This window comes from Artibeus jamaicensis, unplaced genomic scaffold, assembly GCF_021234435.1.
Source record: "Artibeus jamaicensis isolate MK-2021 breed Jamaican fruit bat unplaced genomic scaffold, CSHL_Jam_final scaffold_474, whole genome shotgun sequence".
NCBI lineage: Eukaryota > Metazoa > Chordata > Mammalia > Chiroptera > Phyllostomidae > Artibeus > Artibeus jamaicensis.
In genome coordinates this window covers 4,580,540-4,601,839 of record NW_026522046.1, presented here as the reverse complement: position 1 = coordinate 4,601,839, position 21,300 = coordinate 4,580,540, and the positions used below count along the sequence as shown (strand labels likewise).

The window sequence follows — 21,300 nt, the reverse complement described above, 5'->3', positions numbered from 1 at the left end:
ATCCCTCAGACCAACCCTACTGGGTATTATCATTTTCCCCATAAATGAAGAAACTGAGGAACAGAGAAGGAAGGTAATGCCGGAGCCAGGATCCAAACGCAGTGCTCTCTACAGCTCCGGGGCCATGCCTGTCCTTTCTTCAAGGGCTTGGCAGGTGCATAGACAGTGACACAAGTGGGGTTTGAGACATCGGGGAGTGGCGAGGCATTTGAAAAACTGAAAACGTTACACCTAAAGTCACTCATGTTTGAAAGTTTAAACATAACATTGCATCTGACAGAAAACCTCCAGGTGTCATCTGGTACCCAGGGAGCAGTTTGCCACTTCCACCACCCCCTGGACTTGCAAATACACAGATTCCTAATCTTATTTCCCATGCTGGGGTGAAGCAGCCTCAGACTGCGTTAGAGAATGCACAGCAGACCATGTATGTTTCGATCTGGCTGAAGATCTACAGCAGCAGTTTGGCTGAGAAAGTTAAAGGAGGCACAGGCACCCAGGGCTCCAGGGGGCGCTATTTACATAACCCTCAGTTCACCTAGTGCTGGGGGACTGAGTGACTTTATGGGGGAGCAGTGGTGGAGGGACAGGGCAATGCAGGAATCAGCATCCTACATGAGGCTCATACTAGGGCTGCCCCAGCAAAATAGGAGTTCATAGGTCCCCCAGCTTGTCTGACTTATGCCAGCAGTGGCTGAGCTCAGTCAAGACCTTGGGCTGAGATGACTGCTGGGAGGGTTGAGATGGAGGATGGACAAAACAATAGACTCTCTCATCCTTCCCAGCACCTCTGGTCTGTGTTTATGCCTCCCTGCCCTTGCACATTCTGTTCCCTTTGCCAGGAAGGCCCTTGTTTCCTTCGGTCTGCTCTTTCTTCCAGAGCCTCCTTCTCAGCAGGTCAACCATCCTCACAGTGTGGAGGCTAGAAAGCTGGATGCCATCCTTGGTTTCCTTCTCCCTCACCCCACATCCATGTACTCATCAGTTTCTGCCTGCTTTCCACTCAGTAGATCTCCAAGCAATCTTTTCTACCTCCAAGGTGATGCCTGAGTTAGGTGTGATATGACCCCTTTCCACTGGTGTGGCTGCCAGTGCCTCCTCTCAGCCTCTGGTTCCACTGCCTTGTGTGTTCACCAAACTTCCACCAGGGTGGGCAGTCCTTGAACCACAAGCTCAATCATATCAGTCCACTGCTTTCACACTGTCGGGGCTCCCCTCACCCCCTAGCATGGCAACACCAGGCCCTTCCAGGCTCTGCCTTTCTCTCTAGCCTCACCCTTTACGCATCCTCCCTCCCAGCCAACATGCCAATGACATCTTAGTGTTTTCAGGGCCTTAAATCATAAGCTCTGCGTTGCTCAGCTCAGATGCTGCTTCTGAGAGGACACTCCACCTCCCGCCCCCACTGGCTGCCTTCATCTGCACCAGGTGCCTCTCCAGGATGGTTCTTTAGCACCAGGGAAGATCTCTTCACACTGCCTTGTAACTGACTACTCATTTGTTCGCTGAATGTGCTCTGACCTCCCCGGGGAACTGTACCTCATTCACCGCAGTATCTCCACACATACACAGATGCTGTGTTAGTTGCTGAGGCCCTAACAGCAAGTGAAAAGGCCATCACTTAGGCTCACATTGTACATGTAGCTGAAGGGGAGAGACAGATAGGAATGAAGTCTTCCCATAAATGAGGCATAATTTCAAATTCATACTGGAGAGGAAAGGAATGCAGTCCTATAACAAGGGGACAGAGGCTGAGGATATGTCAGGAAAGGCTTTCCCCATGAATCGACACTTTGGCTGAGACCTGAAGAAGCAGCTGACTGAGCACAGACCAGGGGAGGATCCCAGACAGGAGGAACAGCTTGTGCAAAAGTCCTGTGGTGGAAGGAACTGTACATTCAAGGGTTTGAGAGAGGGCCTGTGAGGCTTGAGTCTAGAGGGAGAAGAACGGAGGTATAAGGCTGGAAGGATGGGCAGCTGAGAGACCACCCAAGGCCCTGTTGGTCATCTGAAGAGTTTTTGTCTTTCCTTAAGAACAAGGGGAAGCTGCAGGTGTGTTACACACACACTGTGAACCCACGCTGGCTACAGAGGGAGAACAGATCAAGGATTGGGGTTGTAGAGAGCACTGCGTAATCGCTACAGTATTTCTTGAATGATGAGTGAATGAACACTGTGCAGTCAGGCCTCTTACCACTGTTCTTTCTCTCTGAGCCACTAAGCTGTGGAAGCAGATCATCTCACATGACCTTCTTTCTGTTTTGAGCAGCCTCAATCACCTGTGTCCTCTGCAGATGCACCTTCTAAAACTTTTCGTGAAAGCCTACTCTCTCCTTCATGATGGAGAGGGAACCATGCAAGCAGCTGTCAGTGCTGCAGCCATCCGCCCTCTGCTGATCAGCTTTTCCTTCCTCAGCTCCCAGGGGACGCCTCCCACAAACAGCTCAAGCCCAGGTGACAGGAGAGTGTGGGTGGCTGCTTGGCAGGGCTGTGTCCATGGAAACCAATGTGTGTGTAGGGGACGTGAAGGTGGCTGGGGTGCAGGTGCTGGTCCCACCCCTGGAGCAGCACCCCATAAGCCGACCAGGTGCTCTGCTTATGACCCCTGGAGGCTCAGCCTCCCCTGCCCTGTTCAGGGTCTATCATGGCCCATCCTTGACCCTGCTTTTGCCCTCATCTCCCACTCCAGTTTTTCAGCAAATTCTCTTGGTTCTACCTTCAAAAATACCCAAAATCTGACCACCTCTCACCACCTCCTCTGTTTCTGTTGTGTCCAAACCAGGGCCATCGCTCACTTGGATGACTGCAGGAGCCTCTGAACTTGTCTCCCTGCTTTGTCCTTCCCCTGAATCTGTTGTATCCCTACTTTGCTCAAAAATCATCCGGCACCTCGGGACTTTCCCAGTACAAAAGCCACATTCCGTGTAATGTTCTGCACTTGCTGGTGACCTGGCTGTGTAGTAGTTCTGTTGCATGCCCTGCTACTCCACCTTCCCGTGCTTGGCTCCTATGCAGTCTGCAGCCCAGCCTGCTCCTACCCCATGTCCTTTGTAGCTGCTGTTCCTTTTGTCTGAACTGCTGTCCCATCAGGTATTCTCATGGCCACCCTCCCTCCAGGTCCCTGTGCAAACGTCATCTGCTCTGCGAGGTCTTCCCTGACCACCAGGAATCATACTGCACCCCGGGCCCCCACAGCTGCGTCCCCTTTGCCCCTTCCCTGCTATATTTTTATTGCCTTCTGACATATGTTTCACTTATTTCTCTGCTTATTGCCTGTGTCTCCCCTGTAGAGGGAAAGCTTCATGAAGACAGGATTTTTGTCCATTTGCTTACTGCTGCATCTCCATTGCCTCGAGGAGAGCTTGGTACAGGGGGTGCACAGGCAAGTTTTGTGGAATGAATGACAGGAAGACAGAAGCAGCCCAGGGCTTGTTGCTCTGGGCCCAGTCTCTGACTTTGATGATGGCTCTCCCAGCTCTTCCCTTTCCTATCCTTGTTTCCACATCCCAGTGTTTACTTGGGTTCTCTGGGGTTAGATCTTAAATATACTCTCATCTCAGGATTTCAGAGTCAGTTTCTGTTATTTACTGGGAGTCAGTTATTTACTGTTATTTCCTGGGGGTCAGGTACCCAGGGAGCTGGACTAGAACCCATGCCCCTGAGTCCCAGCCTGGGCTTTCCCCCCTGCCCCTCTGACTGAGGGGTAGTGGGCACAGCCCAGTGTGGCCTTTCTTTGCTCCCACTGATCTGCGCTTTCTGGGTGTGTCTTCTGGGTGTGGGCTCCTGGTGGTCACCTCAAGGCGATTTGCTCTGGGATATGCATCTGTGCTTAGTGCTCTGGCCTTCATCCACCAGCCTGTACCTACTTGGGGTCTCAGCTCTGGCCATCCCCCGACCACCTAATCCTGTCTATTCTGCCACTGACAAAACCCCAGCCACCACAGATGCTTTTTCAGCAAGGCCAGAAACAAACTGTTACATCTGTACCTGTGGGAGACTTTCCGCTGGCCTGTTTCTTTGTTTTTCCACCCAAAGTAGGTATTTAGTCAAGCATCGGTCCAAGAGTGGAAACAAGGTTGACCGAGACTTGGCTACATTTCTCTTTCTTTTGTATTGCTGTCCTGGGACTTTAAATGTACTTACTGTAAGTAAACTGCAAAGGCCCCTCCAGCCCATTCTTACCAATGCAATCCAAAATCCAGCCGACGGTCCCATCTCCTCCGCAGGCCAGGACTCGGAAGTCTGGGGTGTCACGGAAAAAGTTCAGTCTGGCAAGTAAAAGAAAGAAATGGTCTTGTTGACTAGGCTGTGGCTGACCTTTGACACTGCTTGAGTGAGAGCCCCCCTACCTCCTTTCCTGGGAGTATGTTATGACCTTGATTCCTTTTGGGGTTGAAAGGGTCACTTGATGTTCTGAAACCAGAACTTACTAAGCAATGCCATTGAGTCTGAATCTCAGGGGCCATCCTTGTATAAGGAGAATCTGGGGTCAACACAGAACTTTGTTTTTCCTAGAAATTCTCTATTATTTGTGCAAAGGAATCCATAGTTTGCTTACTTTGGCAACCATACAACTAACCCACTACATTTTGACTTCCCTCCGGCTCTCCTGCCTGCACTGTCTCCACAACCTCCCATTTAAATCCGATGCACTGAACGACTAGGTCTTTATCCCGCTCTCCTGTGCGTCCAGACCAAAGTGGAGTGAGTACCATCCCCTCCCCTCCCCGCCCCCGCCACGGGGGCCTTAACCTTCTCAGGGACTGTCTGTGGATAGAATCCAGAACCATAAACTTGGAGGAGATAATATTACATTCTTTTCTTCCCTAAGCTCTAACGGACATTTAGCGTTTTCTTCAATTGTGAGATGTAGGCAGCAAATACAGACATATTAACAATACCTGTGACTTTGTGAGGAGTTGAAATCACAAGTATTTTAATGTTTTACTACAGATATGGAACATATTTCATGCTATTATTTATGCTCATCACTGCTTTTAATTTACAATAGTTACTAGACTTGCCTGTGGAATTTGCTACATAGAATATGTTAGGAAATCACATATATTTTCATACTGCAAATTTCTTTTCTTAACATTCTGATAACTGTTTTGAATATAATTAGTTTCCCTGGTAATCCTATGTATTTCCTTTTATGTTTTGAGAAATTGGTCTGAGAAAGGGACCTCAGGCTCCATCAGACTGCCTACGGTTCCTGGCACGGAAGGGATGAGAACCTCTGCTTTAGCGCAAACATGACTCATGGACTCCCTGGGGTGGGTTCTGGGAAACTGAAGCTCAGTATCTCCTCTTTGCCCACCCTAGTGGTCTGAGAAGACCCCTGGGGCTTTGTGAGTCATTGATGCAGGTGCAGGCAAATTCCAATCCCCTCCCTTCCCCTTCATTCCCTGCCGTCCTATAGAAAGTGGATTCTGAATGGAGGCTCCAATCACCTAGACAGCCTGCCTGATTACACACTGACCTCAGAGATACTCAGCACAGTAGCCCTAGAGATTGTCACCAGGCTTGTCACCCAGGGCAAAAACAATTTAGGAACAATGAGTTAAGCGACAGCATTGCATTCAAGTCTTAAAATGCCCCCAAAGAGAATGGGCTGGGAAAGGCATCCATGGGCTGCTGCTCAGCCGCATGTCATAAGGGAGAAGTAGCTGGCAGTCACGGTCGCACCTGTGGCAGTGTGGGTGGGCTCTGCTTTCACATTAGCGTTAAATCGTGGCAGAGGTGCTGACTCTGCACTCAGGTTTCTTTCTTCTTTTGACTGGGCCTTGCACTGCCACTTCCATACATGACAACTTTGTGTCAAAAAACTGAAGACAGAGACAGATTCCTTGTTTGGAGTCCCTCCTCCAGCCTTTCTGTGGGGCTTGCAGAACCCCATGTGGAAGAGCAGGTTAGGAGGTTGGGCAAAGTGGCTGTGTGTTAAAAAGCCCAGCCTGTGTGCACAGATCGGAGGACCTGGACCTTACACAGCCTCTGGCCAGCACGTGGTTCTAATGCAGCATCTCTGTCTGCTCAGAACAGTCTTTGGGTGCCTTCCAGGCCCGAGGTTGGAGCAGACTGATTACAGGGAGCCACAGCTCACCATGTTAGTGCCAACACAAAGATCTGTTCCTTCCGCCAGACCTTCAGCCCAGTCGCAAAGGGGCTGCCTGGTCTCCTTTCCTTGCTCTCCCTCTCTAATGAGCAGTGAAAGAGCCAATAGGCAACTGAGTGGAGAAGGGCCACAGGGAGCTTAACAATCTTTAAAACGGACAATCCAGGGAAGAAGTGATTTCATTGGATAAGTAATTGTTTTGATCCTAAAATGACCCACAGCAGAGCATGCAGCAGTGTTCTGACACTGACTGAGAGTGATAGGAAATTCTTTCCTCTCTGATGACTCAGTATCAGATACCAGCTAACATGGCCTTGCAAATAAGTTAAAATAATTTACCAGCCTGCCCTTCCTGTCAATCAAATGAATGGCATATGCAGGAGGCTACTCCCTGGAGTCAAATATGATGAGAGGGCCCGAGCATCTCCAAAGGAAGTAAGAGCAGATACAAGGAAAAGAAGAGAAAACGAGTAAAACACCAGGAAGGGCAAGTCCACAAATGAAAAACAGACAAAGAAAGGTGACAAAAAAGGGATTCTTCCAAGGCCAAAGGGGAGGGGGAGAAATAAGGAGTAAGGATTGTTCTCCATACCCTGGAGTAGGCCCCCCATTGTCCAGGTTGAAAACTTGTTTGGGGTTGAGCAGATAGTGGAATTTCCGAAGAATTCTATGGGGAAAAAAAAGAAAGAGAGAGAGGAGAGGCAGAGAAGGAGAACATCATTATGAGAAGTCACAGTGGGGCAAATAACTGTGGAGCCCATTGATGGTGGGAATGAAGGTCCATTTAAACCCCACTGGGGAGAAGACTGAAGGCAGGCCCTGCAGACCCTAAAGTCCCAGCGTCAGGTGCATCACTTACACCCTAATTCCCTGGTTCAAGGCCTTCCTGCTCTCCAAGACTCCAGCTCCCAATCCCAGAGGTATCGTCCCTTGCAGAAAAAACGGGGCAGAGAAACTCAGAGAACAGAACTTCCATTCTCCTAAAGCTTCTTCCTTCATGGACACCTTCTCCCAAATGTTCTGTATGTTCCAGGTTGTACAGTTCTGCTCTTCGTGGACTATATAAAGGCATCCAAGGACCCTCGATGGAAAGGTCACCCAAATCTCTGAATCAGGAGGAATCACAGGAGGTGGGGCTGGGGCAATGACCCCGTTGAGGCTTGGTTTCAAGGCTCCAGCTTGAGCTCGTCAGATCAGTTCAGAAGGGGCGCTCCGCCCTTTGGAGTGGGGTAGGGGTTCTCAGAGTTGTTGCTTCAACCCTACGTATTATTATTTTTAAGCTGGATTCAAGGTCACATGCCGTCTGTACATTACCCAGAGCTGAACAAGACTTGGAGGCAGAGCTGCTTTGCCCCTTCTCCCTCTCTCTTCCTACTGTCTCAGTGCTGCCAACAGACTGGGCATTTCCTTCACTGATGAGGTGACTACCCTGCTTTCTCAGGGGCTGGATAGGTCAGGAAGTTCCAAATGGTAAGTTGTGCCACATCTCTTACTCAAGAGAACACTTGAGAGATTAGGAAGGAAACAGGCGTGTCAGAGCTGACTCTGGGAGCCATAATAATGGCGCCTGTGACAGGCCCCAGGCTAAGCACTGTGTCTATTTCAGTCCTCACGACAACCCTAAGAGAGGATAAATGATCATTTATTTATAGAGGAGGAAACCAAGGCACTTGAACCAGATCATTAAGATGTAAGTAGTAGGGCTGGGATTTGAACCCAGGTCTGCTTGTCTCCACAGTCTGCTCTGGTGTGGTTAAAGGGAAGAAAGGACCCAGCTGAGGCAGTTTCAGCCTCTTCATTTTGAAAAAGAAGACAACATACCTTTCTCCTTGTCTCCCTCCACTCTTGGGGTTCACCAAGACCAACAGGGGGTGGGTACCCGGAGTGGGGATGATCTTATACTTAAAAAGGTAAAAGAAAAGGAAATTAGCTCTGTTTCAGCCAACAGGGAAACAAGATGAGAGTTTACACTAAGATAGCATCTGGGAGAGGCGGATAGAAAACGGTTACAAGCATGGAGGAGAGGAGGGTGGGAGGTAGATCTTTGTCTGCTGGCTGAACTTTTGAGGGGGTCAGTAGCTAGGTGTCTCAGTTTGTTGGTCTTTAAGTAGTGTGAATGGTGACAGGGTTTGAGGTCAAAATCAGAGAGGGGACGATGGCATCATAGCTTCAAAATAGTCAACAATGGTGAGGCATTGCGCCCACAGTACGAGATTCGGTTTTGTGAGAAATACAACTGAATGTGACCTTTGGTGGTACGGCCATCTGGTCAAACACTGAAATAAAATAACACTCGTGAAGTTAACTCTGAATTCCACCCAGCGTCGATTTTCCTTCTAGGAAAGTTCCACATTTCTCACTGTCCAGTGGGTCCCTTCCACTAGATGTCTCTCTATTAGGTCGCTCCAAACGTCAACATGTCTCGAACCTCACCTACCTTCTTTCATCATAAAACTGGTTGTCTCTCCTGGCTTCCTGGTCCAGTTTAAGTGCAGCACTATTATTCATCCAGTCACCCAGGGAAAGAAGCCCTGTTCTGCCAAATTCTTTCCCTGGAATGTCCCTTGCTCTCCGGCAGCTGTATTTCTCTCCGGCATCCTGTTACAGTATGCCACAGTAACCACACTGCTCGGGCACTTCCCAGCTCAGGTAGGTGCTGTAGGCTGTCCCCCAGGTAGTTCCTTCCCATGACATCACATTAGTTATGCCGCCCTTGCTAGAAACCTTTAATAACACCTCATTGTTCAGAGGATAAAATCCAAATCTCCTAACCTGTCATCCAAGCATCTCAGCGTAGCCCCATTCGACTGTTACCTCTCAATGACTCTAACCCTCACTGAGGTTCCAGCTAAGCCCGGCTCTTAGCCTCCAGTGAATGTGTCTCCTGCATTCCGCCCCCCGCCCCGTGGGTTGGCTCACACTGATTTCTTCTCCTGCTCAGTGCCTGGAAATACCCCCTTCCTTCTTTACAACATTTAAAAAAATTTGTCAGCCGCAGGGCCCAGTTCGAGAGTTACATCCTCTGTGAAGTTTTCCTCAATTACTGCAACTAATACTACTGCACTTGAAACACATAATACCTTCTGGATTTCTTTTGTGGTGACTTACTTGTTTTTTGTTTTCTTTAAAAATTCTATTTATTTATTTTTAGAGAGGGGGAAAGGAGGGAGAAAGAGAGGGAGGAACATTAATGTGTGATTGCCTCTCGATTGCCCCTACTGGGAACCTAGCCTGCAATCCAGGCACGAGCCCTGATTGGGAAGTGAACCAGCAACCCTTTAGTTCATAGGCCAGCACTCAGTCTACTGAGCCAAATCAGCCTGTGCTGTGTTTTATTTTCTTAGATAAATGTCTCAAAACGTGAACTGGATCTTAAATGTCTCAAAAGCCAGGTGTGTGTGTGTGTGTGTGTGTGTATAACTCTTCTACCAAGGGTCCCACAACACCAGACACTGGAGTAGGTATTCAGTAAACACTTGTGGGTTTAGCTGAAGGAAAGTGATACAGAGACATAATTCTGCTCCATGTTCATGATCTAATGCTCACTTATCCAGTGCCCATCCCCCTCTCCATTGTGAAAATTAAAACGTAAGTAACAATGATGGGTAACCTTAATAATGTGAGAAAGCTGTAGATACCTGGAGGGCCAGAGAGTCGGGTGGAGCGGACCCATGCACACTCCCACCATGAAGGCCCAGCAGCTGTTCACAGCTGGCATCTGATTGGTTATCCTGCATCTGTCCTGACTGGGCAGTGCCCATGCTGTGCAGGTTGTTAAATATTTTTGAGTAACACCCCCAAAAGTAAAAATTACTCTTCAGGTTCCAAGGTGCCTCTGGATGTCACACAGACAGTCACCCCGGAGCAGATTAGAACATTCCTAAAAGTCGTAAAGAATGGCGCTGTCTTTCCTGCAGTCCCTGGAACTTTGTGGAAGGCACAAAGAGAAGATACTGATTGGTGAACCCAAGTAAAAAATGAATTGTTAACTATACATGTAAGGATGAAGAAGAACTTTTGGGTACGTTAGCTTCGTTTTGGCCAATTGCATTCTAGAGATAGCATGGCAGTCTTGGAAAGTCCACTAAGTATTTTTAGGCCACCCTCTTGTTATTATTTAGGTGGTGAGCCTACTGACATTTTAAAAGCAAATCATTCCTAAAAAGGTGATAAAGGTCAATTTGACCAGCCCTGGGATCTACCAACCTCCCTTTCCGCCACTTGCCTACAGTACGTGGTCCAAGGTCATTCCGGGGGCTGCCAATAAAGTGTCTCGTGTGATATAATTGATCAGACGAGAAAGCAAATGCTGAGATGTGTTTCCCAAACCCTGTCTTCCTCTCCAGAGCTTGGACCGACGCAGAGTGAATGCTCAGACCCGAGCCTGCTGACTTACCTGCACTGCAAGTTCACCCTTGGCCAACGCGCTGCCATCAGACTTCCCACCTGGCCTGTCCTGTGAGGAAAGAGGAGAGATAAGCATCTTTTTGGGGGAAAAAGGGGTCAGAAGAAAAACAAATGGTTAATAAGAAGAAAGAATTAGAAAAGCAGTACAGAATGGGAAGGAGTTTTTCAAAGTGGGGCTTTGGACCTAAGAAATGTTGGCCTACTGGTTTCCCTAGGACTCTCCAGGCCTCTGTCGTCATTTGCTCTGACGTTAACTTTGAGACGCTGGAGCGAATACGGGGAAAGGAAACACTGACACGAACAGAAATCTGTTGTTGACTTAGAAGCTTGCACTCTGAGAAGTAAGGTCTTAAATCCAGCTTCTCTGCTCAGTACTAGCTGAATGGAATGATACTGAGAAAGTTACTTGTCTTAGTTTTGTTTGTCCTCTTTTCTTTGTTTTAAAATATGCCTATTATTTATTTTGTGGAGTTTTATTTTACATATAGTAAAATGCTCAAATCTAAATCTACAGTTTAATACATTTCTGCTTACTTGTATGCCTTTGTGACTACTGCCACAGGTCATTCTGTTGTTACTCCTGACGCCCTCCTGCTTTTGCCTGGCTTTCGAATTTCATATAAATGAAATCATAGAATATGTCTTTTTTCTTTTTGGAGTGTAGTTTTTTTCAGGATTATGTCTTTTTGATTTCCCCCTTTTTTCCATCTAAACAAAGTTTCCCTCCCCCCCATATAGTATTCCATGGTATGAACAGGCCTCAGTTTATTTTCTATTCTCCTGCCAGTGGTCATTAAGCTCATTTCCAGTTTATCACTGTTATAGTAAAGTTGCTGTGAACATTCTTATGCATGTATTTTGGTGGAATAAATGCTCATATTTCTCAGGTAGATACATAGGAGGGACTTCCTGGACCGTGGAGTTTTGCATTTCCAACTCAGTAGGTACAGCCTAATGGTTTTCCCAAGTGATTTTTCTTTAGTTTTTAAAGAGAACAGAGTAGCTGGTCAAGTCAGGGATGAAATGAAATGTGAGGAGTCAGTGGAACTTGGCAACACCCTTAAGAGGGAAGGGAACAGTTAAGGTGTTTGGTGCTAGTTTGAAAGAGGACGTGTCAGCACAGGAGACAGAGATGATTTCTGATGCACATGAAGTGAGTTGAGGGCTGAGACACTCAAGTAGAAATTGTCAGGGCAGATGTTTGGACAGAGAAGAGAGGCTGACACGAGGTTGACAGGGACAGGGAGGCCTGGGAGGCCTGGCCTACGCAGGTGGGGACTGCAGTTCCCTGAGCCGTGCTCTGCCCGCAAGGGGCTGAGACCAAATGAGCTTTCCTTGATGGGCCATTTCAGAGCATTCTGGGTGACCCGCAGTGGGAACCATCGCAATCAGGGGAGTTTTCCCTCACAATCTGGTGGGTGCAGCACTGACCTCATTTGAACCTGTGCTGAAGACACAGACCCTAAGAGCTGTGGATGAAGCCGTTTGGAGGGTGTGAGCATCCGGCTGCTGCCTGCGTCTGGAACATGCAGGGTGATGGGGGGGACCACAGCCCCAGGGGGTGGCGGCACTTACCCGGGTGATGGGGCATATCGAGGTGGGCAGCAGGATGTGGTCTTTGAGTTCCCCACCATCACACACTGTGGATAATTCACATTTGCGGTGAAACTGGAGGAAACAATGAAGATGAGTGTGAGTGAAAGTGACCAAAGAAACATCAAATAGGAGGTTTCAAAGGTTTACTGAGGAGGCAAGCTGTCTAGTGCTCCCCAAATCCTGATGGGCTGCTGGCTTTGGCAGTATAGCTGAGTGTGTGTATGTGGTGTATGTGTGTGGTGTGTGTTATGTGTGGCATGGGTGCCTGTATGGCTGTTGTGTGTAGTTAGGGCTGCCAAGTCTGCCGTGGGCAGATGAAGGGGACCAAGTGCTACCCATGGCTGCTGGAGTGAAGTGGCCACGAGCAGGCCTGTCCATGGCGCTTCAGTGTGGCACCCCCTGTGGATTCCAGAGCTCCCCCGGGTGTTTGCTCCCTGAGAGCTGAGACACTGGAAAGATGAAGATCTTGTTGAACAAATTCATAAGAGGCTGGAAGCAAATCCCTTGACTTAACCTCTGCATCTGAAGAGTCTACAGTTTAATTTGGAGCCATGTCCTTTCTGAGGCTGATCAAGGGCCTTGGTCTAGGGAACAAGACACGGCACTGAGTTTGCTGTGGCAAGGAGGTTGGGTGGGTTCCAGATGTCTAGAGATGAAGTGGACATTTGATGTTGCTGGCGGCAGCAGGCCCAGGCCCCTGGCCCAGGCAGTGGGGCCGCCATAAGGAGTGTGCCTTCCTCTGGAGCCTGGAGGAACAGGATTCTAGTGTCTAATTCCTCTCCAACTCTGGTAGAGCTGCTGGCCTCAGATGACACCCAGGAGAAAAAAGTTAATGGTCCAGCCTGTTCACCACTGACTGGCCACACAGACAGTGGATTGGCCAGCTTCTTAAGCAGCCCTTGCTGCCCTGGTTCTGGGGGTGTCCCATTTCTGGGCAGCTTGGTGATTCACTGGAGGCACAATCAGACTTAGGGCATTGAATGGGGTTCTGGGCACCCCCAGGCTTCCCTTGTCTGTGCTCAGGCCTTTGGCAGGATGTCCACTGCTCCCTGGCTGCAGCTTGAGCAAAAAACCACACTGAACAGAAGCAGGTCTGCCCTGGGCGCCAACCCACCGTCTTCCGGCACCACACGCAGTGCCACGCGGTGACACTCTGGTAGCACTTGATACTTTTGTGGCACCGGTCACACTTGACGGAGGAGTTCCCTTCCACCCACGCGTGCTGCATCACCTGCAGGAGGGAAGGGAAGGACACCAGGGAAGGCTGCAGAACCATGCCCCTGGGGCCCTGGGCTGGAGGAGAAGAGTCAGGGAGGCGCGCAGGGTGGAGGAGTGGGGACGGAGGGGTGGTTTCCTGCTCAGTTTTTGCTCATGTAGGATGCTGGGCTGCTTTGCTGCACTGCACTGCTGTGGTCTCTCCCTGCCTAACCACCATTTTGTTCATTGAGGTAGATGAAAAACCACTTTTCCTGTGCTTTGAATAGCTCATTCCCCTGGTAGTCAAGCCTCTGAGCAGCATTTGGTCTGGCAGTGCATCTGTCTGTCTTGCAGAACTCCTTGCAGGGTGATGTGCTCATGTGCTCCCTCTTCTGGAAGGCAGCCTGATGCCGGGGAAACAGGAGGTGGGCTTGGGCAGCTGACAAAACTGGTTGGAGTCATTGATCTTCCCTTTAGCAGCAGGATGAGCTTTCGCCAGTTCCGGGACCTCTCTGAGTCTCAGTTCCCTTCTCTATAGAAATGGTACAGTAAGCCCCACTTCTGTGTTTGTATGGGGGATTAAATGAGATCGTGCCCTTGGAAGAGCCTTCCTGGCACAGTTCTGCCCTTTGAAGGTGCCCACGGATGGGTAACTTCCTTCCCCTTCCCTTCTCCTAAGGGCCACTGGCTGTCAGTCTTAGCAGACCATCAGAATCACCTGGGGAGCTCCTAGAAGTTCCAAATCCCAGCACTCACTCCAGACCAAATAAATTAGAGTCTTTGGGGGATGGGAACTGCCATTAGTATGTTTTAAAGCACCCTGGGTGATTAGAATGGACAGCCAAGGTTGAGAAGCTCTTTAGAAGGAAGTTAGAGGAAAAGTCCAAAGATATTAGTGTGGGTTACTGGCTGGTGTCTTTTACATCAGTTTCCTGGAAAGCTGGCTATACTTCCTCCCTGGCCAGGAAATGCCACCAGGGCAGCCCAGGGACCTGGAAACCATGGGGATGCGTGTGTATGTGTGTGTGTGTGTTAGTGCAAAGTGACCCATGACACCAAATTCTGGGAGCCTGAGCCCTCGGGTGTCTCCCCTCTGAATTCTACAGAACATCTCAAAACTTTGCAGCAGGGCACCCTGGATCGCCGAAGGAAGAGCATGGACTCGGGGGGGAGTGGGGGGAGGGGGCCTAGTCTGAAGGGACAACCACAAGCACAATATTAAAACCACATGGAATATCTGCATTATGCCATCCATGTTTTTATTAAATAAAAGTTTCAAGTCACTTATCAGTTAAGTTACTACCCCTTCTCCCAAAAGGTTTTTGGTAAAATGCTTGTTCTAGAAGATGTGTCACTTTTATTTTGTAGCCTCTCACCTTCTGCCATTCACCCTTGAGGGTGTAAAGAATCCAGTTTGCTAATCAATGTGTCCTCTACATGGTCACATTGAATTTATTCCAAGGTTATTATTATTTCTATTGCATGGAGAATAAAATGAGGCTTCAGAGAGCTTAACTGACCGGCCCTAAGTTCCAAGGCTGATAAGTGGTCAAGCAGAGCTTCATAGCCAGACCTTCTGACTCCAAGTCCATGGCTGCGTCCCAACACCACATTGCCTTCTCCATTCTCTTCTGGGATTGGAGGAGGTGGTGAAGGACTTGAGTTGCCCCTGGAGACTCAGGTGATAGTGCCCTGCTGACCCCTCAGTGGCTTCCCTCTGTTCTGCGTGGCAAGTGGCCAGCATGCAGGCCGAGGGCCTGAGCCCAGGAAGTGCACCGTGTGTCGCGGTGAAGGCATGGACATGGAAAGCTGTGGGCATGAGGGTGGTACAGAAGTAGACAGGAGGCCATGCGGTGTCTCATGGGGCATGCACGTGTTTCCTCGCAGGTGCCCTTCTCTCATGGAGTCCTTTTGGGGACGGCTGGACATCGCTCCCACCTGCTAAGCATCTCCTGACTCCAATCCCTCATTGGAATCTTCCACGCAGGAAGCAGTGTCCTTCCCCTGCTGGTTTTGAGAAGAGGCTATTTCTAGACTTGGTGAATGGCATCACCTAATGGCCAAGTTAGAAACCTAGGAGCCATTCCTGACCTCTTCCCTTCTCTCATCGTCTACATCTCTATCACTAAGTCCTGGTGATAGTACCTCCCAAAGATCTCTCCAGCTCTCCCTGCATCTCCTCCACCTTAACCAGTGCCACAGTCAAAATACTCAACAACTGGCACGGCTGGGAGACACTTGACACAGACGCAGCCACCACCTTGCTGCCGAAAACCTGTCAGCATAGCCTGTGGGTGCGAACCCCACCCTGGTTGGGCCCTCGGGGCAGCATGCCTCCTGCTCAAACTGTGGGAAGGTTTTTTCTCCTTGGACCCCTCTCCTGCACCATGGTCAGAGCAATGAACCTAATACGCAAACCCAACATCTCGCGTGCCCAAAGCTCTTCAATGTCCCCTTAGATGCCCAGGAAACTCCTTCCCAACTCTTCAGCTGACCTCACATAACCTTCCCAGGCTAGTTCTCATCTTCAGAGCACAGCTCCTGCCACTTCCCTTTAAGTGTTCTCTGCCCCAGTCACAGCACACTAAGTACAGATCCCAGAATGAGCCACATCTCCCCCATGCCTTTGCATTTGGGGCTTCTGCCTGGGTGCCTTGCCTGCTTCGATCCCTTGTGAAGTCTTCCTGATTTGGGTTCAAGATACAACTCAAATGCCACCTGCTTTGTGAAACCTTCCCTGGCCTCCTCCTTGGTATGCCCACTGTACGTCCCACACAATTGCTATTGTCCATCTTACTACTTTGTGCTTTGATTCTGTGCCTGCTTCTCGCCCACTAGATTGCACAGTTCTCCAACAGGCTGAAGACCATCTAATAACCTGCATGCCCCCTAGCACTGCCTGGCACGTGGTGAGTACCAGGCAGATGCTGAATGGATTGATGGATGAACTAGATGGCTTAAGAGTGGTCCTCGAGGCAGAGAAGGGGCTGGATAAAGCTCCCAAAGCCCCTTCCTGCCCAGGATTCTGGTGATGGACATGTTGCCGGGGACACAGCATGCAGAAGAACAAGGCAGTAGGTGTCACCAACCTCGCCGCCCCTTTTGGCTTTTGAGTACGTTTTGACACACCCAGGAATGTTTTTGGACACACAGCGTTCGTGGACAGTATATTTACAGTCTGAAAAACAAAAGTAAAGAAAGAGCTTGTGAATGACCACATAGGAAAAGTCCAGCTGGCCCCCCACACTCCAGCTGAGGCCGGTGCCTGACCCGGGTGACCAGTCAGGGGCAGGGGACATCTGGAACTGGCCTTGAGGAACAGAAGTTCAAAACAGTCTTTGGTTGTTCATTGAGCAGAGAGTTCACGGTTACCTGCTAAACATACTCCTGCACTCTGCACCCTGCCACACTGCCTTCCACTGCTGGCAGTGAACTTGGCAAGACACCGTCCGCTGCTGGAAGGTCTTTCCACGTAAGGGCAGCATGAGGAGTGGTCCTCTTCGTTCGGCCAGCGCCTCAGTATTGTGCATCTGGGGTACTGGTGGTGGGCCCGGGCCTGAACGCTGGTTCTGCCATTTGTAACCACCCTCTTAATTCTGGGTAAATTGTTCTATATCTATGAAATTTAGGGTTTTCTACAAAATGGGAATAAAATCACCTCTCTTTCTCTTTGCAGATGTTTTGCAGCATTAAATGAGATAATTTGTATAAAACACTGCTTGCAGGGTCCGATTAGCTGTTCCCCAAATTATTATTGCTATCGTTGGTGTTACTGCCACCAATGACTGTGCAATCAGCAGGGGCCCCCAGACCTGGAGCTCTCCCGTTAGGAAAAGAGACTGGTCTGTAAGAAGTGGTGCAAGCTGGATTTGCAAGGTGCAGGGGAACACCGGCAGCCCCCTTCCTTAGCCTGCTGACGCCCTCGGTGGACACTGGGCCCATCTCTGCTAAGACGACTTTTGTGGCCGAGGTCGCCTGCTGCCTAGCTCACGCGTGTGTGTTTAGATGAAAAGGTACAGTAACGTGGGCCGCACGCGACCGTCCTCCCCGCAGCAACAGCTCCCCAGTCTCTGGTGGGCTCAGACCTGTCTGTCTGGGGGGTGACTGGCAGGACTCTGCACCCAAAAGCCTTCTCTCCGCAATCCCTGCCCCCTCTTCCTCCTCAAATCCACCCTCTTTCTTACTTCACCCCTGCTGTCTTCCTTCTCCATTGCTTTGTCTCCTTTCCAGTCTCTTGCCCACTTTTTCCTTCTGTGGTTTTTTCTCTTCTCCCACTTGACTTTACTAAACGGATTATAAAGTGAAACCAATGGATGGCTTCAATTTCCACTGCATTTACACATATATATTTTATATTACTTATTAATAAAAAGCCACCTAGGTTCCTCTGACCACCCAAAATATTCACTAGCAAAACCCAACTGAAATTAGTGTGAGATACTTTTTCATTATGTGTGAGCCTCAGTTACTTTTTTTCTAGGGCCGAGGGTCTATGGCCCAGAACAACGTGGGGGGGCCCTCAAGCTAGGAAGCAGAAATACCCGGACTGTTTCTGGAGTGGCTCCACCACGTGCAGAGCAAGGTAGTTCTGGGGAAAAGCAGCCTGAAGGCCGTTACTCACACGAGCAGCACAGGCCTTGCTTCCGAACGCCCATCAGCATGACGTGGCAGAAGTTGCAGTAAGTTGGTTTCTTGAAATGCTTCATGGTCCAGGCGTGCCTGCCATCCCCCTTGAAGCCCTGGAGGGACAGCAAGGGGATGAATGGGGTGCGGAGCAGGCAGCCCCAGCCAGCAGAAGCCGGGGCTGCCTCCTGTTATGTTTTCTTGGGAGACTTTCTTTTTATATCTGGAAGACAAGACAGGCATTTATTTTACTGGTGTAAGGACTCTTAAAGAAATGGAAATTACCAGAGGAAACTGGGGGGGTGGAAGGAGGCAGGAGAGGGTAAAGGGGGGATAAATGGTGGTGGAAGGAGATGTAACCTGAGGCGGTGAATACGCAGGGCCATATACAGATGACGTGTTGTAGAACTGCACACTTGCAGCCTATATAATTTTATTAACCAATGTAAACCCAATAAGTTCAATAAAAATTTAAAAGATGGAAATCAAACAAAGTTCTTTGTGTGTGCTTGTATTTTCTAAAATTAGCAAGCGTTAAAAATTGAGAATATTTGAGTAGGAATATGTGGGGAGGATAAAATAAGCCTTTCCTTACATGGCTGGTGGAAGCACAAATCAGAACAGACTTTCTGTGTATGTACATATGCATGTGTGATCCTTTGAAAGTTTATAGCGTTTGACACACAAATTTCCTTTCCTGGATTCCACCCTAAAAATAAATTTTGAAATTAAGGTGAGCATTTTTGTGCTCTGTCAGTTGTTTAACTTAACATTATTCATTTCAAATAATGCAAAACTGGAAATATCCTAAAGGTCTCAAAATTACCAAGTGTTCAGTTGTGGTACAGCCATATGATTTAATGTGAAGGGACCATCAGAAAGATATTTATAAGAAAGTATAATGGCCTGGGAATGCACTCATGATTCAGTGCTGAGTGAAAAAAGCAGAACGCACATCTGCGGATCGATTATAATTTCAGCTTTATATAATAAGATCTTTGATGCCAAGAAATGTCACCAAACTGTTAACAGAGGTTAGCTATGGCTGGAAGCACTGTGAATTTATTTTATTCTCTAATTTCTATTTTTTGTACTTTCAAATTTTTTACGGTCAGCTAGGACTCTCTCATCAACTTTCTGCACACAGATAAAATAGTAAAGAGACAGAGAGTGGGTGAAGACATTTCTTCCTGACTGCGCTCAGAAGCAGATTCGCCCTCACTCACTAGGTAAGCCAGGCATCCCACCATCACACGCCTTCCCTGGACACCAGGGCCCCTGCCGTCCAGCCCCTGAGAGCGCAGCCTTACTGAAGGCTGTGTCTTCGGAGACACCCCTCCATGCCCGCTGCCCTTGAACCTTTCTTATGGGCTCCATCAAAGCAGCACCACTGTTGGGCTGGTCCTTAGGGCTGTAAAAACTACGCTTGTGAGCTGGTGAGAACTGACAGATACACAGAATCCAGCGTGCCGGACTCAAACCCAGTTCTCGTGTTCTCACACCGGTCACAGCCACAGACCTCAGAGGAGCCCATATGCTTGTCCAAAAGCGGGCAACCCCCTGGTGTCCTTTCTCCTCACCACCTCAAAACCCTACTTCTGCCAAGCCCTGAGTTTATTGAATTACAGCCTTTTAATAATGGTTTCTATAAGCAAAGCTTCTAATCTAGTGCCTCATAATTGAAACTTTTATTAAGTTTGTACTCTGTGCTAGACAGTAGGGGACACAAAACTAGAGTGCTTCCTTACGTGTAAGGAGACTCAGAGAAGTTACATAAATACCCCAAGACCACACAAACAATAAGTGACTAAATCAATAGTCAAATTGAGGCTCTTGCTGGCCTCAGAGCCTGTTCTCCCTCCATCTTTCCCCCTCCCTCCACACACCAGGGGCTTTCTTCAGGAAAGGGAACTACAGCACTGTTCGGCAGACAACGTGGGGGGGCCAACCCAAGGGACTGCCATTTTACCTGAAAATACCCGTATTAGCGAAATCAGTTAGCTGACTCTCCCTTTCTTGGATGTTATTTTCAATAGATTTGAGGTAAGAAGCAAAAAGACCTTGACTTGGGATGAAGTACCCTGTGCGCTTGGGTTATAGCGCCATCATGTGGTCCTTCCATTCCTGCACATGGGCGGCTGCAGGATGTGGTAGGGACCTTCCCCGTGCACAGCAGCTTTCTGCTGCCACTGCAGTTTCACTGGGAGAGGAAAGGGTTTGTATGTGTTGCATTCAAAGATCCCTAGACTTTTCAGTGGTCATATGTGCGGTTTGAAAAAGCCAGACAAGCAATGTGACTTTTAAGACATTGAGGAATGCTTTCTCGGAACCCCTATATTACATGTAGAAACTTAACAATTTAGAACATATTTAAAAATAAATGCACGACACTGTTGGTTCAGAACTAAACTCACATTTGTTGTTTGTAGGTCCTTCCACTTGACCTTTCACGCAACAACGGGATATCAAAATCCCATGCACCCTTCAGGACCAAGGCAAACAACCCCTGGTATTTTTTTCCCACGGGTTTCTCTCCTAAGGGTGGGCCATTAGAAAGTAAAGTATCTTTGGAGTCAAGTACAAATAAACTCTGACTCCTCTTTTTGCTCCTTAGGCTAAGAATCTCAGCTTTTCATATGTATAAACTGGGGAAAAGTGCCTACTTTTTCTGGTTGTTTTGATCACTTTCTGCCTCTCAACAGATTAGTATTTTTTCCTTCTTTCCTCCCCTTCCCGCCTTCACCAACTCTTAGCATTTTTAAACTTAATTTGTGGAAAAGATGAAATTCTTCCTTGAATTTTTTCTTTTGCTTAGTTGAATATAACCTTCTGGTGGGTGAATATTGTATCTGTGTCCCCTCACAGAGCTCAGAACAGTATCTTTATTTGCTAATAATTTAGTGCACGCTTGTCAAATGAATGAATATAGTTTAGCCACTAACAGGTAAAAAGAGAGGACTTTTGGGCTGGCCTAGAGCATATGTTTGCCCACTGGAGCAGAACCAAGGTGGTATGTTGACATGAAATTCCACATAGAACTTGATGGTCCTGAACGGTGAGAGACCTTTGAACTGAGGCTTGCTGACTTACGGAGTCGTCCATGCCCAGGAGGACCAGCAATGGGATGGTGGTCATCCCTCCATGGACCCATTCCTGCAGAGACACAAAGCCGTCCCGGTCGTAGTCCATCCCCTGCAACATCTCCTTCAGTATCTGCGGAATCCACAGAGCAGCATTTGTCCGCTTTCACCTTTGACGCCTTTACCCCACCCTCCGCCCTCGTATTTCTCTTTTGTTGTGCATTGTCTGGTTTGTGTTTCTCCCCCTTCCCCTCCCATTCACAGTGAGTAGAGCAGTGAGGA

General features: G+C 48.6%; 1 protein-coding gene across 7 annotated transcripts in view; it reads right to left on the bottom strand.

The window, feature by feature from the left end:
• DGKG (diacylglycerol kinase gamma) overlaps positions 1–21,300 on the bottom strand; it is a 184,309-nt gene that overhangs the window by 98,898 nt on the left and 64,111 nt on the right. For 4 of the 7 annotated variants that reach the window (XR_005080209.2, XR_008390203.1, XM_037129676.2 and 1 more), the window contains 9 exons: positions 21,029–21,151; positions 17,937–18,054; positions 16,405–16,493; positions 13,233–13,349; positions 12,098–12,190; positions 10,512–10,571; positions 7,937–8,016; positions 6,708–6,782; positions 4,183–4,268 (listed from right to left, as the gene is read on the bottom strand). Coding sequence is in view for 5 of the 7 variants with exons in the window: in XM_037129676.2 (XP_036985571.2) it covers positions 4,183–4,268; positions 6,708–6,782; positions 7,937–8,016; positions 10,512–10,571; positions 12,098–12,190; positions 13,233–13,349; positions 16,405–16,493; positions 17,937–18,054; positions 21,029–21,151 (841 nt within the window). In the remaining 2 variants the exon portion in view is untranslated. The remainder of the gene's footprint in view (positions 1–4,182; positions 4,269–6,707; positions 6,783–7,936; positions 8,017–10,511; positions 10,572–12,097; positions 12,191–13,232; positions 13,350–16,404; positions 16,494–17,936; positions 18,055–21,028; positions 21,152–21,300) is intronic. The other 3 variants (XM_053657905.1, XM_053657906.1, XM_053657907.1) reach the window with 3 other exon arrangements.